Source organism: Perognathus longimembris, chromosome 9 (genome assembly GCF_023159225.1).
Source record: "Perognathus longimembris pacificus isolate PPM17 chromosome 9, ASM2315922v1, whole genome shotgun sequence".
NCBI classification, from domain to species: Eukaryota; Metazoa; Chordata; class Mammalia; order Rodentia; family Heteromyidae; genus Perognathus; species Perognathus longimembris.
The window spans coordinates 58,601,649-58,622,508 of NC_063169.1; the positions used below are offsets into that span (position 1 = coordinate 58,601,649).

Sequence of the window (20,860 nt, forward strand, 5' to 3'; positions counted from 1 at the left end):
GGGGCCTTTGTGTAAATAAGAATGTGACTATTCCTAGGGTTACCACAGAGAAACAAAGTCATTATGTAAGAATCTGTTCAAATCACATACTGGTAACTTTCCTTCAGAGTCCTGCTCATACTCCATTTGTAACTACATAGAATTCTCTGCATGGTAGTTTTGTATTATTTGAATAATGCTGACCCTCACATAATAGGTCAAATGTGGCTCTCAACCTTCAATCTGATGTTTTAAGTTCTTAAACAACAGTTGTCACAAAATCTGCTCCCTCTGTTACTTAATGTGGTGGCCATATCACCAGCTGTTTGATTATCAGTAAGCTGTTTGAACCTTCTCTGCTTTGCAGGGAATTAAGAGTTAATCTCCCTTGTTTATTTTCTTTCTCATTATTAACTGACAGTGGCACTTGTTTGTTTTTTTTTAAATTACAGTTGATTCCTACAAAGCCTGTCATATTGAAAAATACTTAGTGAAAAATATGATATGGCTTACATTTGTCTTCCAGGTGTTAATAATTTTATTCCTTAAGACAGGGTAAAATTAAACTTATCTGTTATGAAAGAATTTTCCAAAAATTTATTAGAATATTATTAGAATTGATAGATGGAAGAGATTCCATCAAACTTACCTAAGTAAATAGTGGAGCATGTCTAGGCACAAAAATCTTTGTTGAAAAAAATTAATTTGAATAGGCTTAGAATGCAAGAGTATGCTTAGTGAATTTGTCTTGCAAGGAGAGGTAGCAACTTGGGTCATTCCAAAGACTAATGACAAGTCTAGATTTGGTGATGGAGAATTCTATATTATGTACAAATTATTTCAAGCCTGGACCTGTCACTACATGAAGTTGGCTCCTTCCACATACTAAAACTAACAAAGTCTTACATCTCATTAACTATTGCTTTGTTTGGGTTTCATCTTTGACTCTCCCAATTGACTTCAATGTAGTTATAATTCAAGTTAAGTTCAAATAGCATCAATGTGCAATGTCATTGCCACAATCTTAATAAGAGCTTTCCTAAGATTGCATTTATGTATGAAAGGTAGCTTAACCCCTCATGAGGAAGAAGTACATGCAACATTATAATAGAAGAACAGTTAGAAGAAGTTACAGGTCATATAGGCCATGAAACAAAGAATATTCTCATAGGAGTTAAATATATTTCCGATGATGACGTGAAGAAGATAATTGACTTTGCTTTTATACAAACAATTTAGTTAAAGACAGCTCTATCCAGAAGTGGGCAAATATACCATGGCCATCCTTTAAAGAGCCATTTGGAACACAAGCGAAAAGAATCATTAGATTTATGAATTCTGGCATCAGAGTTGTGGGAGGAATCAGGTGAGTTGGCACAAACCTGTACCAGTTACTCAGGAGCTCAGATAGTAGTATCACCTGAGCCCAGGAACCTCAGTCAAACCTAGACAATACAGTGAGACCTTGTCTTAAAAATAAAGCAGGATGCTAGTGGCTCATCTCTAGAATCCTAACTACTCAGGAGGCTGAGATCTGAAGACTATGGTTTGAAGCCAGCCCAGGAAGGAAAATCTGTAAGACTTGTATCTCCAGTATACTTCCAGAAAGATGGAAGTGGAGCTGTGGCTCATGTAATAGAGTAGCTAGCCATGAGCAAAAAAAAAAAAAAAACCACCAAAAACAAACAACAACAACAACAACAACAAAAAAAAACTCAGGAACAGCATCCAGGCCCTGAGTTTAAGCCTAAAGATTGGCTCTATATCAAACACAAACAGACACACACAGACACACACACACACACACACACATACACACACACACAGAGACACACACAATGTAGCAGCAGCTCTGTGATGGTCCTTGCTTTCAAATTATTCAGATGCTACCCATGTAAATACTTTTTCTAAAAACAAATGAAACCATTTTCCTACCATTTGATGTTTTGCGCAAGGCTTATCTTTCCTGCGTGTCCTGTCATAGTAGGGTCATCGAAGTGCTGATTACTCTTTAGCAAGGAGATAAGTGAATTTGATTTTGACTCAAAAAGAAGCTAACTAGTGGGATAGCCTTTGCTTCTTCTGAATATGGGTCCAGCTCCATTCGTAGAACACCCACGGTGTAGAGCCCAAGTGTGTATTGGACGCACCTGACCACTGGTGATGGTCCTTTTTCACACTACAGTGCCTCTTCTTTAGCGCCTACAAGAGCTTTTCGAGGTTACCATAGGACAAGGAGCTGAGAGTTCCCCTTTTGTTGTTCCCCAAAACACTGCAGGAGCGAGGAGAGAGAGGGGCAGTTGTCCCTTAATTTTTCTCTACATTTCATTTGTTCCGTTCTATATTCAAAGTAGGTGAGAGACAGAAAACTAGGTCATTAGCATTATTAGCTGATTTTCTTCCAATCATTAAGCTAACAAATTACTAAGGGAACAGTTGAAATGTCATGAGTGATTACAGTCACTTCGTTCAAAAGCGTTGCATCCTTTGGTTTTTAATGCGACATCTCTGTTTTAGCTGGCTCGTCTCACTTGAAAAAGCCAACCGGTTCCAAAACGTCCACGTCACCATCCACTTCATCCACCTCTTCTCGACCGAGAGCTTCCAAGGAGACAACTGCTAGCAAAGCAGGGACAGTGGGGATAGCCAAGGGCAAGAAAAAAGCTGGCAAGCAGTCCTCGACCTCTAGACTGTCCTCAGACACCGCCACACCTGGCCCATCTGATCTTAAAGGAGACCCTGCAGAGAGCAGCACCGGGCGCCTCCAACCTGAACAGACTGTCCCTGGGTCTGAGGAGCAGACGACAGGCAAATCCAAGGCCCCAGGCCCTCTGCTCCCTGTGACTCCACCGCCCTCCTCCCCTGCCCTCCCTCTGTCTCTTGAAGATCAGTGCATTATTGCCTCAGACACTCCGGTGGTCCTGGTCAGCAATGGAGCTGACCAGCCCATCTCTGCCTTAGACCCCAGTCAACTCATTTGGACCGAAGAACCCATCACTCTCTACTCAGGAGGTGGTTTAAGTGTTAACAGAGAAAATGCAAAATGGTAAGTCAGGCCCAAAGCTCGTGGTCTACCTAAGTACCTAGAAGTTCACTAAAGTCATGAGTGAAGCTCTCTTTTTTATTGAACTGATGAATGCTAGGTAAACACACACAGAGTCCAACCACTGGATTTTCTTAGCCCTGCCCTGGGAATGCCAAGAGGTATGGAGAAAATCTCATTGATGAAGTGATAGACACCACTTTAAATAGCCTGTGTCAGTAAAGCTCAGCAGAGTGTGTGTGTGTGTGTGTGTGTGTGTGTGTGTATTTAAACAGTTCCTTTTTCCTTCCTTAGCTTGTTTATCTGTAGATCTTTATTGTTTGAGTCCAGTTTGCTCACCCGTTCCTGCCCACCAACACCATAACAAGTTAGCTTCTTCCCCCCAAGAAAATTAAGACTCAGGAAAGAACTCTGGAATTCCAATTCCTTTTCTTCCAACAAAAGACAGGTTCTCATTTTACTCCTTTAATTTCCCACCCAGCCCAGATTTCCTCTCCTCTTTCACAGAGCCTTCCAATAGTTCTAGACAGAATCAGTTATTTTATCTCCTGGTAGAATAGTGATCCTACCATCATCCAATGCCAAATCTAGAAATCTTGGTATCATCCTACAATTCTCATCCTTCTTTATGCTTTGAATCTAAGCACAAAATCCCACAAACATGCTACTGAAAGGTAAGTAAGATAGGGGATGCCTTTTGTCCCACAGGTATGAACAGAAAGAAGACTGTCATAGGGGTTGGGGATATGGCCTAGTGGCAAGAGTGCTTGCCTCGTATACATGAGGCCCTGGGTTCAATTCCCCAGCACCACATATACAGAAAATGGCAGAAGGGGTGCTGTGGCTCAAGTGGCAGAGTGCTAGCCTTGAGCAAAAAGAAGCCAGGGACAGTGCTCAGGCCCTGAGTCCAAGCCCCAGGACTGCCCCCCCCAAAAAAAAAGAAGACTGTCATAAATGCAGTTACCCATTCTATCTAGGGAAGGCTTGGAGTTCTTAAATCTAAATACTTCAATGGGTTTTCTTTCATAAAACAAAAACACATTAGTGTATTAATTAGGTTGGTTTTGATCCAGACAGTAAAATATCGACTTATTTAAGGGTCCTGACCTTCATTTATTGAACATTTAATATCAAGAACTAGGATGGTACATCCATTATCGTTTAATTCACATCAATATGCCCTGAGGTGTCCTGCTTCGTAGATGAGAAAATGGGGATGGAGCGAGGTAACTGTGCTAGGCTTACACTGTGAGTGAGCAGAAGAAGAGTTGGAGTGCAAATGTGACCCTGCCTTGAGACGCAGGCTGGGAATCACTTCAGATCTCTTCTCAAACTCATGCTTCTATTTCTGCCATTTATTTTTGTGTGTGTTTCTTTCTTTGTTGCCATCCTGGGACTTGAACTTGAGCCTGGGTGCTGTCTCTGAGCTGCTTTTGCTCAAGGCTAGCACTCTACCATTTGATCCATAGGTCCACTTCCGGCTTTTTCTAGTTTCTTGGAGATAAGAGTCTCATGGACTTTTCTGCCCGAGCTGACTTCAAACGGTGATTCCCAGATCTCAGCCTCCTGAGTAACTAAGATTATAGGCATGAGTGATCAGCACCCAGTTACAAGTATGACTTTTTTTTTGTTCTTTTTTTAAGCAAAATATTGGCCAACATGCCCAAAAAGTACAAATGTTTAAGATAACATCTAAGTTTGGGGAGATGTATTATTAAGTTCTTGTATTCATTGTTCAACATACTGAGGAATAAGAACATTGGTCTTGAGCATTTAGAGAGCCAATGGCCAAAGATGACCTGACTCTATTCAGTTCACTTCCACAAACAGGGAGCTTCTGTGTTATACTAAGCATCATATTGCATGCTGAGAGTTTAATATCCCTAGGTAGCCTACATGTGAAGAATTGTCACAATGGTAAACATCAGCTTTCCATTTCTCCTGATACTACCCTTGGGGGACCAAGATTAGGACATTATGTGACATTAGAATATTTATCACAGATTTTCCTGTTAGGGATAGTCAAAGTAATTAATGCTTTCCTGTAAGAACTGTTGTGTTTTCTTCACTATTACGTTAATCAAAAATGAAAACCCAAACTATAATTCTACATCGATAGTCTCTATTTGTTCTTGAATTACCTGGAGTAAGTAGTCTCTCCAATTTTCTCCTGAATGCTTTCTTCCTTTGTCAAGTGGATATTTAAATTTCAAGTTTGGGCTCTTGGTTGCTGGCTTTACTTAGAACTCTCCGCAGTTATATTTAGTTACCTAAAGTGTGAAAATCTTGTCATTTTATGAAAAGACTTCTGTTGGAACACAAACATCATAACTTTAAAGAGGGCAAGTGGCTGTGCATAAAAATACCTAACCTGTATTTCCAGATTGTGAGGTTCTAACTGTAGGGTTCTGTTTATTGGTAGTTTTATCCACAACATACGTATCTGCTGTATTGTAAGGCAGAAACTAATCAGCTCATTTTAAGGCTGTATCCAAGGTGACTTGAGAAACTCTCAAACGCTTCAAGATGGACCATTTTGTCCAGCATGCCAAGAAACTGGAAGGGGAAAATTTTAAAGTAAAGGCAAGATTAACTGATACTAATAACCAATAGTTAAGGTTAAGTATAACTTAGAACATTCGTGTAACTTTTTGTGTGTGCCATTACTGGGGCTTGAATGTAGGGCCTAGATGCAGTGCATTAGTTCTTTTATGCTCAGGGCTGAGGCTCTACCACTTGAGCCACAGCTTCACTTTTAGCATTTTGCTAGTAAATTGGAGGGAAGTCTCATACTTTTCTGTTGACTCTGGCTTTGAACCACCACAATCCTCAGATCTTAGCTTCCTGGTTCAGCAGGATTACAGGAGTGAGCCACTGGCACCTGACTCATTAATATAAAGTTTAATAAGTAGAAAATAAAATACAACATCGAGGGAACTGTGAGTCTCTCTCATTTTGATTCTAGATTGTATATATGTATATATATGTATATATATATATATATATATATTTTTTTAACCATACTTGGGAAACTTCCTCCTGACATTTCTTGGGCTAAAAATCACGTGCCCACCTTACTGTATAGACTGCTTATACATTGCACACTGACTCTGTAAAGTGTAGAGTACAATAAAATGCAAATGGTGAGGTTAAAATAGTAATTTCATTAAAAAATTAGTAATGAATGACAAAAAGGAAGAACAGGGCTTGACTCTGAAATATATTCTATTCTGCTATATCCAGAAGCAATTATTATTCGTTGGTGTGTCTATTAAACATTTTGCCATCACGGATAATGACAGCCTTTTTTCCACATGAATGGTTTCCAAAAGCAGTCAACTAAAAAGACAGACCCACAGAAAGGTTTTCCCATAGATAGGCACAAGTGGCTCGTACCTGTAATCCTGACTGAAAATCTGAGGGTTAAGGTTCAAAGCAAGCTCAGCCAGACAAGTGCAATTATCTTATCTCCAATTAATTAACAAAAAACTGAAAGGGGAAGCGTGGTTCAAGTCTAGAGCAAAAAAGCCAAGGGAGAGCAGGATGCCAAGAGCTGAATCCCTAGTCCTGACACACACAGAAAAAAAGTTTCCTCTTCCCAGCACGGTGGTACAAGCCTGTAATTCCATCACTCAAGAGGGAGGAGGCAGGAAGACTGAGGGTTAAAGGACAGCTTGGGCTACATAGGGATATCCTGTCTCAAAAATTAGTAAGAAGAACAATAATGTCTTCTCTTAGTTAAGACTATGTGCTTAGGGAAACAATATAGTGGCTTCTCAAAAAATTAAAAATAGAAACCAGGAGCCAGTGGCTCATACCTGTAATCCTAGCTACTCAGGAGGCTGAGATCTGAGGATCACAGTTTGACACCAATTTTGGCAGGAGACTCTGTGAGACTATTATCTCAAATTAACCACGAAAAAGCTGGAAGTGGCTCTGTGGAGCACTATCCTTGAGCACAAAAGCCAAGCCCTAGGACCAGCAAACACACACACACACACACACACACACACACACACACACACACACACACACACACCATATAATTATCCCCTTCTGTATATATTACCCTGTAGAATTGAATTTGCATGCCTAGGTCCTTGTTTACAGGAACCAAAAGATGGAAAGATCCCACATGTGGGGTTGTGACTGGTGAACAGATTAGCAAAACGTGGTATATATGTCCAACGGAATCTGTCCAGCTTCTCCTTTTCCCCAGCCTGAGCAGAGCCTTTGTGACACTGAAAGCTCCTTTTGTGGTGTTGGTGCCCCCTCAGGTTACTCTGAGCTTCACATCACCCCTGTGTTTTCATGCCCTTCACAGTTTTATGACCAAAGAGGAGATGGAGAAGGCAGGACCTCAGCTGCTGGCCCCTGGGCTGATGGGAGAATCTGCAGAGGATGCTGGCCCAAGGGAGTACCAGGCCACTGACTCGGACTCAGATGGCCCCATCTTGTACACAGACGATGACGAGGAAGAAGATGAGGATGAGGATGGCAGTGGAGAAAGTAAGACTTTTGCAGGAGGTGGGGAGGGGAGGAGATAGTGGACAGAGGCAGCTGCATGTTGCAAAGAGCACACCGGACAGCTGGTGTTTTTCTTCTCCTGGCTTCCGTTCTCACAGTACAAGTATGGCTATCTATCCTAAAGTTCAGCTATGTTGTAGAAGATGATGCCAAGAGTTGGCTTTGGCCTTCATCCGTGAGCTAGCTAGATGGCACCTTTGTGTTTATACCAAGGACCAAGGCTTTCTAATGCGAGGTGCCTTTCTCCAGCCTGTGACTGTTGTTGCAGAAACAGCAGCAGGGCAAGGTTCATTCACTGGCTTACTCACCCAAGTGTGTGAGAATTTCACTTTCTCACACAACAGTTTTCATAGAGAAGAGGGAGGAGTAAGTGAATGGCAAGTAGCTTTATAGACTTAAAAACACTCACTCAGCACAACTTGTAAAGGTAGAATAAGGAGCCTTCCTGAATAAAAGAGAGTTAGTGCTACCATTTATATTCATCTTAAACAACTGGAATGTGTGGGTTTTTTTTAAACCTCTGAGCAGGATGACTTGAGAGGAATTCATTGTGGGATTGAATTTGTAGACTATGAAAATGCATATAGAGAGAGATTATGAATGCATATATTTTAAAATGCTAAGACAAAAAAATTGGGTCAAGAAGATCAAAGTTATACACACATATACACATGAAGAAGGCATAATGGGAACCATAAAACACTGTTTGGAAAACGGGAGAGGAAAAAGAAGCAGGGGAATATAAAAAAAGAAGTTATTGTTTCACTCATGATTACACAGAAGTTTGTCAGATTCCCTCTGATTTGTATAGAGGAGGGGGGAAAAAAGCAAAATTATCTCATCCATCTGGTATGAACTCTCATCTGCTGAGATTTAAGGGTCCGTGGGTAATTGAGGGTTACAACATTTGTGTACATGCTAGACTCTTTGCCAACATGAATGGAGCGAAGAGGATGACAGGGATTAACTGTACAGAACAAATAAAATTTGTGTTAACTTGAAAAAGAAAAGGCAGGAAAAGCATTGTGCAATCACTAATTTCCATTATCCACCGTATCAGCGAAATACCACCATATCACTTCAGCTATCTCTTTCCAAGTGTTGAGCTTATAGACTTCCAAGTTTTTTCATGGTGTCCCAAGATTTTCCCAGCACATTTTTTAAATAAAAAAATTGGTTTGCTAGGCTTCTCAGAATGCACTACACCCAAGTCAAAAATCTTCTTTCCCGCCTTGGTTAATGAGCATTGCCCTTTCGTGTGTGGATAAACAACTTGTCCTGGGCCCTATTTAAAGGGCCCTGTAACCTAAACAAACCCACTAATGGCTGCTTTATCTGCATCCCTCCCCTGGTTTCTATCCTCAGGTACTCTGGCAAGTAAGATCCGGCGGAGGGATACTCTTGCTATCAAACTTGGCAACAGACCATCCAAGAAAGAGTTAGAGGACAAGAACATCTTACAGCGTACATCTGAAGAGGAAAGGCAGGAAATCCGGCATCAAATCGGAACCAAGCTGGTCAGGTAATTGCTGGTGTTGTATGCAAGACTGACTGATTCATACCTGCCTCCCTCCTGAAGTTGTCTGAGAGCGATGTGAATTTGGCAGGGTGGGTGGGTGGACATATCGGCCCATCGGCCCTTTTACAGTTAGCCTTGGATGGTGAGCCACAAGTCTCAGCTAGACAGTAGCTTTAAGATCTCCAAAACCTTGCTCAGGCTAGGCCCAACAAACTGTTCCTACAGAGGACCAATTAGTGAAAATTCTACGTTTCATTGCCCAGACAGTCTCTGATACAGTTTACTGGCCCAGGGAAATGAAGAAGGTTTCAGAAGGCCACACTGTATCTTCATAGCAAAACCAGATTAGGATTTCTATCCATGGGATTTCTTCCTAATCATTCTTTTATCGTGTCTCCTATTTTGTACTTTTTATACTAAGAGATTATATGCTTATGTTTGTTGGCATGTTGCTATTGTTTGTTTTGCTGTGAAGAAATTAAATCACTGAGTAGTATTTATATACAAGAATAATGTCTTAGCACTGATGGCTCATGCCTATAATCCTAGCTATTCAGGAGACTGAGGTCTGTGGATCGTTGTTCAAAGCCAGCCTGGGCAGAAATCTCTCCATGAGACTCTTATCTTCAATTAACCACTCAAAAAGAGAAATGGCACTGTGGCTCAAGTGGTAGAATGCTAGCCTTGAGCACAAGGAGGCTCAAGGACAGCTCCCAGGCCCCAAGTTCAAGCCCCACAACCAAAAAAATAAAATAAAATAAATTGGCAGTCTGAACACAGTGGCTCATACCTGTAATCCCAGCAATTTGAGAGAACTAAGGTTAGAAGCCAGCTTAGATAAAAAGTTCAGGAGACTTTATCCAACAAACAAGCTGGAGTGGGTAGATCTCACATGCAACCCCAAATATATAGGAGGCCGTATGTAGGAAGATTGTGGTCCAAGCCGAGCCCTAAGCAAAAACTGAGTCTGTTCCTGTAAAATAAAGCAAAAAAGGCTATAAATGCGATTCTAGTTACAGAATGCGTGTCTAGCAAGTACAAGGCCTTGAGTTCTAATGCCAGTACTGCCAAAATAAAATAATAATGATGATAATAATGGCAAATAAATGTATCACTTTCAAATAAAGAACATTATGCCAGGCAAGTCTAGACTCAAGTAATCTGTATATTAACTCAAGCGATCAGCCTAGCTATGGAAGCATACCAGAAATACAGTGATCCCAGCAAAATCGATTTCTTTCTTTTTCACCTTACATTCTGGGAGTAGCTAGGCTATCCATACAGTGAGAGGCCCAGTCCTACAACATCAGCCTGGCACCCAGGTTCCTTCTGCATCCCTACTCCTTAGTTCCCTGGGATAGTCCCAACTGCAAGCATGTCTAAGGTCAATCCTGTGGGAGAGGAAAGGGAAAGAAGAGAATACTCTCAGGTCACTCTTTCTGTGCATCCTGAGGCTTGAACTCAGGGCCTGAACACTGTCCCTGAGCTTATTTTGCTCCACACTAGCACTCTACCACTTGAGCCACAGCACTGCTTCAAGATTGTTTTGGTAGTGTAGTGGAGATAAGAGTTTCAGACTTCCCTGCCCTGACTGGCTTCAAACGGCAATCCTCAGCCCTCAGCCTCTTGAGTAGCTAGGATGACAGGTAGGAGCCACCAGCACCCTGCCACTCATTCATTTCTCAGGGTAAAAATCAGAGCTTGAAAAGCAACTCTTCTCACATGCCATTGTAAAAACAATCACATAGTCTGTGGCCAGTTCCCAGGTGATAAACAAGCAGTTTGGTCTCAAAGAGAAAGAGAGAAGATGGAGCGTGGGGCATCATTGGCCATTTGAGCCACAACCTGGAGTCACCAAAATGATGTGAAGGAGGGACTTTTGTGGATTTAAAAAATGCCTTTTTATTCCTTACAACATGAACAGGTCTGGCTGTACTGTTGGATTTTGCATTTCCCACTGAATGAGCCTTATTTGTAAACTATTCATTTTGTCATTTTAGGAGACTGAGCCAGAGGCCAACCACTGAAGAATTAGAGCAAAGAAATATCCTAAAACGTGAGTGCCCTGTGGTATGGGGTCCATAAACAAGCCACTTTACAGCTGGGCCAGTCTTCAGTCATAACTGACTGGAATGGTCTATTTATGTTATAGCTATATAGCGTTGTTTGCTATTTAAAAATAATTGCTTACTGGGCACTTGTCACTCACACCTGTAATCCTAGCTGCTTAGGAGGCTGAGATATGACAATCAAGGTTCAAAGATAGTCTGGATAGGAAAGGCTGTAAGACTCTTATCTCCAAGTAACCAGCAAAAAGCTGGATGTGGAACTGTAGCTCAAGTGGTAGAGCACCATCCTTGAGCAAAAAATTCTAAGGGACAGCACCCAGGCCCTGAGTACAAGCAAAAAGAAAAATCTTAAGTTTTACATTTTATATAATGGTTTTCAGAGTGTCATTCATTCTTAAACTGGAGTTTCATAGCAATTATTTTTGGAAAAGATGAAATATATTCCCTAGTTTTCTTTTACCCACATATTTAAGAAAATTCTCCAGTCTACTTGTAAATAAATGTCAAAGAATCCATAAGGAAATCAAACATTCCTATGTTATTACTAATTGCCAAAGCTTATTACTAAGTTGAACAAACTACTCAGTTTTACACAACATTATGGTACCCATTTTCAATATTCATTTTCTTATTTGTGATCATTCTGTGTCCCTTTTACTTACAGTTCTTCAGCTCTTAAAAAGTTCTCCATTCACTTTTTCCTACTTTATTTTTCCATTCTATTTTTCCTTCTAGTCTCTTTGCCAGGGCTGTATGGAAAACACAAATAGAAACCCAGGTTTGTTTGTTTTTCCTGCTGTTATTTATCAGTAATGTTAACTGACTTCAGCAAGAAATGGATAGTTTTTAAGTGGAGCCTTCCTGTATTTTTAAGTATTAATCCACTCCCAAAAGAGCTTCTTATTGCATGAAATATCAAAAAAGAGAAATAAGCAGATCTGGGAGAGCACTCCATAGAAATACGCCTCTGAAGTGGGCGGAGATCTGTCCAGCCTAGCTCACAGAGCACAGTTGGCCTGCTCATGACCCCAGCTCCTCAGCCTGAGTTATTTTCTTTGCTGAAGGAAAGAAAGATTTTCCTAGGATATTTAGACTACAGTTGTCATAACTAAAGCAACCAACAATGAAGATTTAACTGTAAATGGAATGCAGTCTATAGGAGAACTTTGTCCTTAACAGTGGTTTTTGTTGTTTGTTTTTCTGGCTGTAGAACCCAAGAAAGGACTTAAGTGCCTAGAAATGGGTGAAAGTGCCCATTTGAAAGGGAGGGGGGAAAATCATGACTAGAAAACAAGGGCAGATTTTTGCCTTCACTTTTCTGTTGATAGCAACCTCTCATTTTGATCACAAAACCTCAGATTTTCATTGCCTTCAATCACATATTCCTAGGAAATATCTGTTGAATTCAGTTTTCAGTTAACTTAAGTGCAGCCTCTAAAAGTTCCTAAAACTCAGAGATTATGTCTTATTGGATGCCTGATGCAATCTTTGGGGGTGGGGGAAGGGGTGGGAAGACAGAGTAAATTCTGGATAATTCTCTCCTGCTCCTGTGAGATGAATGTGCCAAACCACACTGGAGTTTGGTTATTTGAGGAACTGTTTCAGGGATCCGGAAATTTATTACATGTTGATCTTAAGTGCTGTGTTGGCTTTTGTACCCTCTGTTTTCCTGGAGGTTCGGGAAAGAGTGAAATACCAAAGTCAACTTCAGATTTGACTCCAACATTTTCTGTACTTCTTCCTTCTAAGTTCATGTTGATTCTGGAAACAAAGACACATTTCCAGTCTGGAGACTCTGATAATGGCTTGTGATCTCCCGACACAAGACTGCCTGGCAAAGCCAAACAGACTATGGTGGTGGGGACTCTCCTGCTGCCCCCCACCTCTGTTCCCACCCTTCACCACCACCCCCGCCCCCCCGCCCCGCCCCATGGCTTCCCACCTTACACAGGGAGCTGAATGGCTTAGCTGACAAACACTTTACGCAGCCCCTCTGCCTTTGGTGTTTCTATATCAAGTGCCATTATTTGTGTATCCCATCTCCAGCTTTTGTTTCAAACAGCGTAGCTGTCTGTCTGGAGAAAATTGATGTGTGATCATGTATAGTTTTTAAGACCATGTGTTTTCAGTGGGTCATCTTTTTATGACAGACTAAGAAACTGAGTTCTCAGTTTCATTCAACAAGTCTCAATCCTCAACCTGTTGCTTTAATCAACAATAAAAACAAAAAGCTATAGATGCAGCTAGCTTTCATTGGGACCCATGGCACAAATTCTGTTTCTATCTTTTCCCATGTTACTCTTTACTTGGTTTCATTCTTATTTTGGTGTCACTGAACTTTTTCAAAAATATAGATGTACTGGGCTGGGAATACGGCCTAGTGGTAAAGTGCTCACCTCGTATACATGAAGCCCTGGGTTTGATTCCTCAGCACCACATATATAGAAAAAGCCAGAAGTGGTGCTGTGGCTTACGTGGTAGAGTGCTAGCCTTGAGTAAAAAGAAGCCAAGGACAGTGCTCAGTCTCTGAGTTCAAGCTCCAGGACTAGCGGAAAGAAAAACATATAGATGTACTAAGGTATATTTCATTGTGCCTTTTAGAACTAGTTCCTTCACAGTAAGAATTTAAAGGGATCACACCTTTAATCCTAGTACTCAGGAGGCTGAGATCTGAGGATCATGGTTCAAAGCCAGCCTAGGCAAGAAAGGCTGTGAGACTCTTATCTCAAATTTACCACCAGAAAACCAGAAGTGGAGTTGTGGCACAGAGTGATAAAGTACTTAGCTTTGGATGAAAGAGTGCAGAGACAGCACCCAAGCCCTGAATTGAGGACCAACAACCAATCAAAAAAATAATAATAATTTAAAAGGACCTTTTGATGCTTGAAAGGTCAACTTCTGCTAATCAAGACAAGTGGTGTTTATGGGATGTCTTCCATTTCAGAGATGGAGAAAAAAAGCAGGTCACCTTAAAGTATTTAGCTGTGAATGTCCTCCTAGCTTGAGTTCTGCGTGTCTATAGAGCTGAGGTTGTCATTGAACTCACTATTATAGGCCAGGCTGGCCTTGTACCTCACGTTCTTCCTGCCTCAGCCTCCCCTGTGCTGAGATTTTAGGTATGTGACACCATACCCAACTTGAAATTTTGTTTTGTTTTGTTTTTTGCCAGTCCTGAGTCTTGAATTCAGGGCCTGAGCACCGTCCCTGGCTTGATTTTTTTGCTCAAGGCTAGCTCTCTACCACTTGAGTCATAGTGCCACTTTCGGCTTTTTCTATATATATGGTGCTGAGGAATCGAACCTAGGGCTTCATGTATACAAGGCAAGCACTCTACCACTAGGTCATATTCCCAGCCCACCCAACTTGAAATTTTTAGCCTGCAAAAAAGTTGGATTTTTACAATGAACACTTACATATCTGCCATCTATATTCTACTGTTGTGGTCTTCATCATCTGACCAACTGTATGTTGACCCAGGTTTTGTTAATACATAGATGTCAGACTTACATGTGTGGTTTTCACTTGTTGAAAATAGCTACCTGGGCACATGTAAAGCAGGGGAAACATCCTCAAAAACATACAGCACCTCGTCATGGTAGCACACTCCTGTAATTCCAGCTACTCAAGGAAGAAGAAACTAGGAAGATGGTGGTTTGAAGCCAACCAAGGCAAAAGTCTGTGAAATCCCATCTCAACCAAAAAGCTGGGAATGGAGGTCAATTCCTGTAATCCTGGCTTCATAGGAGGCATAGATAGGAGCATTAGTTCAAGACCAGCCTGTGGGGAAAATACAAGACCTTCTCCAAAAAGTATGTGAAGCAAAAAAAGAGCTCTGGCTATGGCTAAAGGAGTAGAGAGAATGTCTAGCAGGAGTGTGGTCCTGACTTCAAGCCCAAGTACTACCATACTTACACATACACATATATACATGGCTCTTTTGAATCCATTTTATCCAAATTGATAACTCAGGAATATGTAATACAGGGCTAGAGCATGGCTCAAATGATAAAGCTTCTGCCTCACAAACCCAGGCCCTGTTTTCAAACCTAAGTACCACCAAAATAATACATCCTGACACACATTAATGAATAGAATAGAATAAAATTCCAGTTGTTGGTGTGGCTGGAACTTGACTCTGTACAAGATGTTATATTGATTCTTTTTAATAAGATACCAAGGAGCCATCTTGGGGGCTTCTATCCACCTTGAAATCTCTTCCTCTCTCTTCCTTAGAAGTATGATTTTTGAACATGAGAAATGTAAGGAACTCAACTCCCTAACTGCAGTTGACTCTTCTTTTTTGAAAGGTCACTGGCTGTCACCTAGTTGAACAGTGGCTTAATAAGGAAAAACTATATTCTTTTTCAGAAATGAATGATGTAGCATGTGTTAGCTCTGGGATATATTATATATCTAACATTTTTCTTTGGAATTACCCTTAAAATACAGCATAACAGCCAGGCTCTCATGGCTCATGCCTATAATCTTAGCTACTCAGGAAGCTGAGATCATGGATCATGGATGAAATCCAGCAGAAAAGTTTTTATCTCCAATTAACCAGAAGTGGAGCTGTAGCTCAAAGTGGTGAAACACTAGCTTTGAATGAAAAAGCTCAGGAGTAGCACCTAGGACCTGAGTTCAAGCCCCACGACTGACAATAGTAAACAAAAAAATAAATAGACCCAGTATAACAGCTGTATAGGAAGAATCAACTAAAATATTTCAATGACAACATGTTTTATTTTTTATTATTAATATCCTCAAAGTGCTCACCCTCTAGTTTTGATCACATGAACCCCAAGTTTGGCATTTGTTCATTATGTATAACTGAGAGTCTACACGCTTTGTCTAATTAATATATGGTAATTATTTGAACCTTGGTCATAGATTGAAGGGTGTGAAAAGACCTATTCTTTGTGAAAATACCTGTATATTTGACCTGGACAGCGCCCAGGCCCTGAGTTCAGGGCCTAAATCAATCAATAAACAAACATTTACATATGTAACCGTAATCCATCTGTATATCACCTTGACAATAAAATTAAATTAAAAAACAGGTCAAGGGCTGGGAATATGGCCTAGTGATAAAGTGCTTGCTTCGCATACATGAAGTCCTGGGTTTGATTCCTCAGCACTGTATATATATAGGAAAAAGACTGAAGTGGTGCTATGGCTTAAATGGAAGAATGCTAGACTTGAGCAAAAAGAAGCCAGGGACAGTGTTCAGGCCCTGAGTTCAAGTCCCAGGACTGGCCAAAAGAAACCCAGGCCAAACAAACAACTAAACTAGTGCTAAAGATGTGACTTCACAGTAGAGCACCTGCCTACCATGCAGAAGGCCCTGAGTTCAAATCCCCAAACCACCAAAATAATAGTAATAATAACCCTTACTGGTAGGAAGTCTATTTTAAATTTTTGTTAGCATATTGGATTTTATCATGACATTTCTACACATATGTATATTTTAATCATTCACACCCCCTGCATTTCTTGAGTTTTTAAAAACATTTATTTATTTATTGTCAAAGTAATGCACAGAGGGGCTACAGTTTCATACATAAGGCAGTGTTACCTCCCTCCTCATTTTTCTCCCACCTTTCGCCTTCCCCAGTTTCCTCACCCCCCAATTGTACAGTTGGTTTACAGCATATTGTCTTGGAAGTATTGCTGTTGCATTGGTTCACCTTTTACCCTTTGTCTTTCCATGTTGATGTTTCCCTTCCCTACTGCATTACTTGAATTTTTAAAACACTTATAATTATCTTCCCATAGAAGAGATTTTTCTTTTAGTAATCCCTTCTACAGCTTGATTTCCCCTCAGTAAAGTTCTTAACCACACTTTCTGAGAGGTAATTTCCATAAGCATTGGTATCTAAGAAGTACTCTATTCTCACTTTACAGAAGAGCTACAAGAAGCAACATACAGAAGTTCCTCAACTAAGCAACCAATAAAACTTGAAGGGGTGTTTGTTCTTAAAAAAAAATATCTGGGCTTTCCTTTCTTAAATTCCATCTGTTGCACAGCACTAAATTGTACAACTTGGTGAAGCACTAAGGAAAAAGAAGACTTAGGAAAGTTAAAGTCACAAGAAAATAAATAATTTCCACCCACAGTACACCATAACCCCATTCAGAACATTCTAGTTTGAAAGCCAAATTCAAAGAAATGTTTACATTCGGCTTCTATGGGAACCAAAGAAGACAAATCAAATATTTTGGTTGGGTTTGAATGGAACTCCGCAGCTCAGACATGCGTCGGATGGTTCTCATTTGCTCTTTTACTATGTCTCAGATTCTTCATATGTAGGCCAGATCCCCAAGTAAAATTTCATCTGAATTCTGGTAAATCCTGCTAGTAAAGCCCATGCGATGACCAGCAATAGAAATCTTTCAACAGGGTATGGACAGACAGTCTCTTGTCCATATTTGTTCAGAATGGAACAAGCAGCCAGCAAACAGAAAGATTTAAAATTACTAAATTAAGACAATGCTATAAGAAGGAAAAGCCATAACACACACACACACACACACACACACACACACACACACACACACACACACCTTATAGAAAGGACAACATGTACAAATATGACTGATCTTTCTGGAAAATTTTGTCTTACATTTGCTAGCTAAGTGCTCTATCACTTGAGCCATGCTTGCCTCAAGCCCTTTTTACTCTCATTATTTTTATTTTTTTGGATAAGGTTTTGTTAGACTACAATCTTATCTCCTTCTGACACTTCCTGTGTACCTAGCGTCACAGACATGAACACTACCACATGGTTTTGCAAAGTCTTTTCATAACCTAGTCCTTTTGAAAAGCAGAGAAAAGAGACTTATCACACAACAGGGGCAGCTCTAGGAAGAGATGAAGTAAGCAGTTCAACCCCTTTTCAGCCATCCTCAGGGTACAGACATGAGCTAGAGGTTTAAACAGATAAAGAACCAGAAGCAAGGAGTGAAAGGTACACCTAGACATTCTCAGTTACAGGTTTAGCCTGGTTGTCAGTATCCCAGTTTTTTATCTTAACATTATCATAATTTCAGGGGAGCAGTCTGGTTAGATAACTTTTTTTTTTTTTGCAGTTCTAGGGTTTGAACTCAGAGCCTCATGCTCAGCTGTCCTGATTAACTGCTCTTCTACCACTTGAGCCATGCCTCCAGTCTGGCATTTTGCTGGTTAATTGGAGATGGAGTCAAGAACTTTTCTGCTCAAGCTGGATATGGATCAATATTCTTAGCTAGAACACTCTTGAATAGCTAGGACTACAGGCATGAGCCACCCAGCTCTTACAATAACTTTTGAAGATGTTAATAGGATGTTTGGTCAGTATTTGAATCAAGTAATTGTGATCTGATAAACATTTCTGATGATAAGGTTTCTCTCTAATAACTAAGTTGCTGTGTTCTTCCCCCATAACAAATAGAAAAGAATGAAGAAGAAGAGCAGGAAGCAAAAATGGAACTTAAACGCAGACTTAGCCGGAAGGTAATGACATTAAAGACATTCTGATTGTTAATGCTCTGAAATAAACTTTGTTGGTTTGTGGGTTTAAATTTGCACTTTACACGTGAATATGTAATGGATACGTTTATGTGAATATGTAATGTCTAGGCATAATTATTCCTACTCATCTACAACAGAATCATGACCATTAAAACAGTACATGAAACAAGTGATCTTTTTTTTCTGTTTGCATGTCATGTTAATTTTGGAAAGTTACTACTCAAAAGATTTTCATGCATGGTGTAAAAATCTTTAAAAATACAAAAAAAATACCACCAAAAAATCTTCCATTCAGAGAGAAATTATTAACATTTCAATATCTATAAATATATATACATATTTCCATTTCTAAAAAGTAACTTTTAAAACTGCTCTCATTTTCCATTTAGTCTTGGAAAAAATTAAATAAATACCCTGTGACTACTGAAGATTTGCCACTATCAGAAGTGGGAGTTATTTATTAAGTGAAGTTGACCAGACAGCTTGGCTGCCACTGAGCTACCCAAATTGACAAATTTGCTCAGACAATTGTTTCCACGTTTTATGAAAATATAAATCTCACTCAAGAGCCCTGCCAAAAGAATATTCTTTTGGAAAAAAAAAGCACTATCAGACTTTATATTTCATCATAAATCCTTGCAGTAATTCTTCAGATATACCTTTCATACCTGGAGAAAAGGGTGGAGTGACTAAAATATGACCAGAGTCAAGTGGTGGGGGGGCCTGACCCACATTTTTGAGGGCTGGCTGGGGACTTTGTGGCAAAAGCTTTCTAAGGCGGATTCCGGAAACACTCCATTCCCATGGAAAAGTTATAGGAACTGGATTTTGAAGGGGGGGAAAAATTTCCAGAAGGGGGAAAGAAATCCTTCATTCGTTTGCTTTTTTTTTTTTCCTCCAGAAATCCTAAATGTCAAAATCGGAACAATTCTGAGAACTGGATTTCTAGGAATTGCTCTGTTAGCATTTGGTGGCCCTTAAGTCACTTGCTGTGGACAATCAGTAGTCTCCTGCCTGGTTCCAGGAGCACTCTTGGGATTCATGGAGTTTTTCCGCATTCACTTGGGCTCATCCATAAGGCACCAGCGCCTGCCGTTCTCCCTTGCTCCTAGTTGTCCCACCCATCCAGCCCTCCCTGCCATGACCCATGTGACTCTGTAGCACTGGCACCTACCCTATGCCTGGCATAGTCCTGAGAGGCAGACTAGGTGGGGCATTTCTGATTGGTGTGGCCACTGACCAATGGGATTGTTATCTGGCCAGACCTAAAGCAGCGCTGTGGCTCAACTAGTAGAGCACTAGCCTTGAGCTGAAGAGCTCAGGGACAGTGCCCAGGCCCAGAGCTCAAACCCCACAACTGACAAAAAAACCAAGACATTTCTGAGTGGACAGCTATAATGGATGAGGATTCAGAGCAGGCATTAATTTTTGCTTCTTAAAGTTTCACATCCTTAAGCTCGGGTGCTGTCAAGTGTGGGTCACTGTGTGTTAGGGATGACAGACAGGCCTTCAGCTCAGCACTGGCAGTTGGGGAAAATAACATAATGCAGATGGTTACTGCCAAACACAGTGACCTATCTAACAATGACGATTTTTATAGTCTCAAAAATGAGGGCACACTGCTTTCTAGTTCTCGTTACAAATTCCCAAGACACCACTGCCTTTCTTTTTTTTTTTTTTTTTTTTTTTTTTTTGGTATGTGAAAGTGACCTTATTTAACCACAACTTTAAAGTGTTATCTATTAAAAAAAAGAAAGAAAGAAAAACTTGCCACCACAAGAGTGTAAACAGTTTTACCAATGTGTATCTTTTCCCCCAACCCTCCCGCAGCTCAGCCTGAGACCCACAGTGGCGGAGCTCCAAGCTCGAAGGATCCTGAGATTTAACGAGTATGTTGAAGTCACCGATTCGCCGGACTATGATCGCAGAGCAGACAAGCCCTGGGCCAGGCTGACACCTGCAGACAAGGCAAGCACTCCCAGGGCCAGCTTGCTGATTACATTGCTTTCGCCAAAGTTCCATACTCACCTTCCACCTGCTCACCCAGGCATTTAGAGCTCACCTAATTAATATTCCAGCACTTTCTGCCTCTGACTATGGAAGCCACGTCAATGTTAATATTTATAACGTCAATATAGTTCTTTCAACTAAGTCTCATAATTGTTTAGTCTGCCTTAGTCAAACCTGGAAGAGAGCTTTCTCAGAGTCAGGGTTTG

The 20,860-nt window shown here is 40.6% G+C and overlaps 1 protein-coding gene across 4 annotated transcripts in view; it reads left to right on the plus strand.

Annotated features, from left to right (window-relative positions):
- Phactr2 (phosphatase and actin regulator 2) overlaps nucleotides 1–20,860 on the plus strand; it is a 218,509-nt gene that overhangs the window by 188,730 nt on the left and 8,919 nt on the right. For all 4 annotated transcript variants that reach the window (XM_048354219.1, XM_048354215.1, XM_048354218.1 and 1 more), the window contains 6 exons: nucleotides 2,497–3,025; nucleotides 7,347–7,531; nucleotides 8,915–9,071; nucleotides 11,069–11,124; nucleotides 18,565–18,626; nucleotides 20,475–20,612. In XM_048354219.1, the coding sequence (XP_048210176.1) occupies nucleotides 2,497–3,025; nucleotides 7,347–7,531; nucleotides 8,915–9,071; nucleotides 11,069–11,124; nucleotides 18,565–18,626; nucleotides 20,475–20,612 (1,127 nt within the window). The remainder of the gene's footprint in view (nucleotides 1–2,496; nucleotides 3,026–7,346; nucleotides 7,532–8,914; nucleotides 9,072–11,068; nucleotides 11,125–18,564; nucleotides 18,627–20,474; nucleotides 20,613–20,860) is intronic.